This window comes from Ammospiza caudacuta, chromosome 1 (assembly GCF_027887145.1).
Source record: "Ammospiza caudacuta isolate bAmmCau1 chromosome 1, bAmmCau1.pri, whole genome shotgun sequence".
In the NCBI taxonomy this organism is placed as follows: Eukaryota; Metazoa; Chordata; class Aves; order Passeriformes; family Passerellidae; genus Ammospiza; species Ammospiza caudacuta.
The window spans coordinates 69808442-69813629 of record NC_080593.1 but is presented as its reverse complement, the minus strand read 5'-3'; the positions used below and the strand labels follow the sequence as shown (position 1 = coordinate 69813629).

General features: G+C 52.5%; 1 protein-coding gene across 1 annotated transcript; it reads left to right on the top strand.

Moving 5' to 3' along the window:
- Positions 1–790: 790 nt before the first annotated feature.
- On the top strand, positions 791–4901 carry PPP1R3G (protein phosphatase 1 regulatory subunit 3G). Its single transcript, XM_058802796.1, has 2 exons — positions 791–1597; positions 4842–4901. Exons 1-2 carry the CDS (start codon positions 791–793, stop codon positions 4899–4901), a joined length of 867 nt encoding a protein of 288 aa, XP_058658779.1.
- Positions 4902–5188: the final 287 nt, after the last annotated feature.

Here is a 5188-nt window from a genome sequence, read left to right as displayed (position 1 = left end):
TGTGGGTAAAAAAAAGAGATTGGCTTACAAAACACGGCGTACTTTAAGAAGTTAATGCCTTTGGAGTTTGTTTTACCTTTGGGGTTCTGTCCTCGAGCTCTGGTCTCAAAGATTTTCTCTGCAGTTAGGATGGGTGGGAAGTGATTTACACACAAGAGCGGGGGTCTCACGTGCTGCCGGCAGCGGCTCACGGGCAGCACCCAGCCCTTCTTGCGCCCAGGCCGGCCGAGAGGGCGGCGTTGCAGCCCCGTCCCGAGGGGCCGCTCCACTCCCACCGCCCCCCGTTCCCTGAACGGACAGAACTCCCGGGTGATGCCAACCTGGGGGGCTCCTGCTTAATCCTGACCCTCCGAGCTCTTTCTTCTCTGAACCTCCGACGAGTGGAAGCCTAAATAACGACGACGGTGGTGATGATAATAATAAATAATCAATTAAAGGAATAACGAAGCAGCCCCTCAGCCTGGGTGTGCGGGGCGGGGGGGACCCCGCTACCCGTGTTTCCTCCAAGCCCGTAAAGCCGGCAGCGTTGCTCGCTGCTCGCTGCTCCGCGCCCTGGTAACGGCGGCCCCCGGCGGGCGGGAGGACGTGCGGGGCCGCCCGTCGCGGCTCTTTCCGCGTTGCCCGTCCGGGGAGGTCCCGCCCCAGCCCCAGCCCCGCGGGGAGGCTCCGGGGCCGGCGGGGGGGCGCGCCCCCAGCCCGGGGCCTGCGGCGGGGGCGCCGGATAAAGCGGTGCCGGCCCGTCCGCCTGCGGCACTGGGCGGCCGGGACGGGCCCAGCGGGGCGCCCCGCCATGGCGAGCCCCGCACGCCCGCGGCAGGAGCTGGCGGCCGAGGAGCGGCGGCTCCGCGGCGCGGCCCCGACGGTGCCCCGCGACGGCAAGCGGGAGGCGGCGGGGGAGCGGCTGGTGCTGCTGGAGCTGCGCCGCTGCGGGCGGCCGCCGTCCCCCGGCCCCGGCCAGCGGCAGGAGGAGGGGGAGGAGGAGGAAGACGAGGGGGAGGCGGCGGCGGGCGAAGATTGCTGCGGCAAGTGCAAGAAGCGGGTGCAGTTCGCCGACTCGCTGGGGCTGAGCCTCGCCAGCGTCAAGCACTTCAGCGACGCCGAGGAGCCGCAGGTGCCGCCCGCCGCGCTGTCGCACCTGCAGAGCCCGCCCGGCGAGGAGCGGGACCCGCCGCCGCCCGGCGCCGACCCGCCGCCGCCCGCGCTGCTCCTGGTGCCCGACTTCCCCGACGGCGGCGAGCCCAGCGCCGAGCGGCTGCGGCGGCAGCGCGTCTGCCTGGAGCGCCTGGGGCGGCCCGCGGCGCCCACCGACGTGCGGGGCACGGTGCGAGTGCTGGGCGGCCCCGGGCCCCGGGAGGTGACGGTGCGCTACACCTTCAACGAGTGGCTCTCCTTCGTGGACGTCCCGGCCGCGCCGCTGCCCCCCGAGCCGCCGGCCGAGCGCTACGGCTTCACCCTGTGCGTCCCGCCGAGCCTGCGGGAGGGCTCGGCCCTGCACTTCGCCATCCGCTACCGCAGCCCGCAGGGAGAGTTCTGGGATAACAACGCAGGCCGCAACTACACGCTGCGCTGCTGCGGCTGCCCCGGGGGCGGCCCCGCCGCGCCCCGCTACTGACGGCGGCCGGGCGAGCGGAGCCCGGGGCACCCGGCCGGGCCGGCGGGGCCGCACCCGCGCTCGGAGCGAGGCGCGGCTCGGGAGGGACGCGGCCAGCGCGCCGAGGGCCCGGCCCGGAGACTGCCCCAAGTCTGGTGGTTTTTAAGCGGGAGCTTCAGTTTCTGCCGGCGAAATATGGATGTGCGTAGGCTCGCATTGCTGTGGCTTGTGGAATTGTTCTCCTTTTTGGTTTTTTGTTTTTTGTTTTTTGGTTTTTTTTTTTTGGTTTTTTTTTTTTTTTTTTTTTTTTTGAGAGAGAGAGCGAGGACACTGAGTAGCGTGGGCTCTGCTTTTCCCCTCTTGAAGTGAATTTCTGAGGTCTTGATTTGGGCTTGACTCCACTTACTCGATTAGTCAAGAGCACTCGTGTGAAAACTTGGTGGCGTGTTCGCTACAGATATAAATTAGGATCCCAATTTTCCCGTTCTCAGATCCATTTGAAAGGCACAGTACTGCGACAGCAATGGTGTGCTTTGTCCTCTTTCTGTTATTTTCTTTTAGTTCAATGGACTCCGTAACAATACGATTCACTGTTGCGAGCACCTGTCAAACCCGTGACAGGCTTGCGTGCCCGTCCCACCTTTGCCACGGCTGCGACAGCTCTGAACAGCAGGCACTCTGTTTTGGGGCTGGATCTGGGGCTGGACTGGGCTGCCCTGGTTTTTGTCACTCAACACACTTTGGTACCGCTCCCCGTGCTCACATGGAGATCCCGTCTGGCTAATAGCAGCCAACAGGGACTTGTGCAGAAAGGTTTTTGCTTAAAATAGACCGGTGACTTCTTTTCACACAACCGACGAGTCTAAAACCGGGACGAAGGAGGAGTTAAAATACTTGCTGATGCTGTGTTTATCAGGAGAACTTTAGTAACATCTTTGAGTCGTGCACTGTGAAGTGAAAGCTGGTGTTTGTCTCATACACGGTTCTGTATTTTCAGATTTGGGTCTGGCTCGGATGACCCTTCTCACTGAGGAGTGACGCTGCCATACAGAGAGGGTGTCCTCAGTAATAAATGGAAACAAGTGCCTTAGTTCAGATCTCCCTATGTTACATTTTGCACCACATTTCTCAAGTATTTATAATTTATTCAGCTTTTTTGCTACATATTTTTCTGTATTTGTATGTTGCTGGGAAAGGACTTTGTTGTGCACACGGCTGGACTTTATGGCGCTGGACACTTGAATTGATTTTATGGTCTTCACGCTTGCACTGCAAGCCTAGAGGTTGACTACTACTGGTGTCCCAACTCTTGAAATTAAGCAAAAACTACCAATGCAAATGGGTTTGTAAGAATAAAAAAAAGTTTTAAAAAAAGCCATAAAGCTCACCATCACACTTACTTTCCTCCCCCTCTTTTTTTTTCTTTTTTTTTTTTCCTTTTATTTTCTTTCTATTTAGCAAAATGTAACAGCAGGCATCACAGTTTTGCAAGCTGTGGAATGTGTGTCCCTACCAGGGATGATCCTGTCTGTAAGCAGTGTTTAGGGCTGTAGCTGAAAATGACTGCTGTCCTGCCAGAGCATGAGGCAAACCACCCTTTGAGTCTGTGACAGGCATCCTCAGCAGAGCTGTGGTGTGAGGAAGTTTTACTAGCATGGGTAAAAAGTAGGTAGGTCATGGTCAAGTTTTGTTGGGGCTCTTCTGTAACTTTGATTCTTCTTGTTTTCTTTTGATACAGTATCTCAAAATATGGGTTATTTCTGGTTAATGAAGAACAATTGCCAGAATGCAGAAAATGCTCTGACATGGATGTGTGGTTTCCAGTAAGACCATGGAATGTCATTTTCCTATTTTGAAACAGAGCGCAGTGAGAGATTTTTCAGGTCTTCATTTCCTCTGAGGATGTAAAACATTTTAAAGGCTATCCTGACAACATTAGAAAAAATAGCTTCTTGATAAGATTCCCCATACACTTGAGAATATTTTCAAGCTTACGGCTAACCTGCCTTTTGAGCTGGCTGGAACAGACGCAGAGCTAAAAGCAGAGAGCCTGCTGGGGGAAAGACGGGAAGCAGAGGGAGCTTCAGACTAAAGGTGCTGCAGTTCTGCTCAAACGCACACTGCTGCCAAAACACAGCCTGTCCTCCCTCCTCCCAAAAAAGCCTGCACGTACAGCACAGTGTGAGAATACAACCAGAGACAAGGAGGTGTTTAATTCCTCGGGAAACCATTCACTGTTACACTGTATCAGTTGCTTTGACAACGCACAGAGGGAGAGCTCTGTGCAGGCAAACAGAAGTTTGTACTGCTGTCCTTCAGGTTACATGTGAACTCTCGCCAAAAAGGTTTTAAGGGAGAATAGTGAACTCTGCTGTTCCCCTATACAAGTTTGTTTTAACTCTATCATACATTACAGGATTACAGGATGTTACATGGGATAACCTGGTATGAATTAGCCTTTCTTCAGATTGCTGCATCAATGAAATAATGTGCTCTTAGTGCAGGGTCAAGATTGATCCTTCATTTAAATACAATATAATAATTGGGATTTCTGTAGTCCCTTCCTTATTCTGTGCTTTGTTTATTAGTTGCCTCAGAGAAGAAGGAAACACTGCCAGAAAAAGGAGGGGAGAGATCTCTCCTTAACAGAATTTAAAGGAGCAGCCATATTCTGATGGCTGTGTCTGGGCAGAGGCGGGACCATGAAGAATCCTGGCTAGCTGTGCCTAGTGATAGAGGCCTGGAAATGTTCTCTGGTCCACTGTAAACATTGACATTCAGAACATGTGACATTTCTGTGTGCTTTTCAGATGTGTGACCTGAAATTCGAAATGCAAGAAAGTACTTGCTGAGGCTAGGCAGTAAAATCTTCTGAGTGCTTCAGAAAATCAGTGCCAATTGTAAATCCTGCCAATTGTGTTAATTAAAGCACAACATTTTTGTGCTTTGATACCCGCTGAAGTGCTTTTATTTGTTATTGAGATTTACTCTTTGTGAAAGGAAGGAGAAAACCTCTAGATAGGAGTCAGACATACTCACTTTTTGATAGACAGTACATTTCTTTGCTCTTAGGATTTTACAGAAGCATAGATTTCCAAAGTAGGGCTCAAAGACAGCCTGCTCACAGTTGTCTGTATTTTCATAGCTGAGGTTCCTGAGGGCTATGGAAAAGCAAGTCTTTATCAAAGATTACACTGGGCAGCAGTTGTAAAAATCCAACTGGACCATGTGTGTACCAAAGGCTTGCAAGCCCCCATCAGCGAATCCCAGGGCTCCTGCTCCTGACCATAGGTTGAGACACATGGCATAATTGCAACATTATTCTCAAAGGAATATTATCAAATGAAGTTATTTTAATTCCATTAAAATCTCAAGGCCAGTAGAGTGAAATGTTAAGTGAGGCACTCTTTCTGTTTGGTTGCATTACTGTTAATGTATTTCATAAAGATTCAAAGCATAACTTTTGGAAGATGTTCTCATAAACACGCTCCCTCCCCTAACCTAAATAAGAAATTTAAGATTTATTGCACTTTTGGAAAAACTCCAGCTCCAAAGATTTTTATTTTATGCAGATTTCTGTTCCCCCACCACGGATTA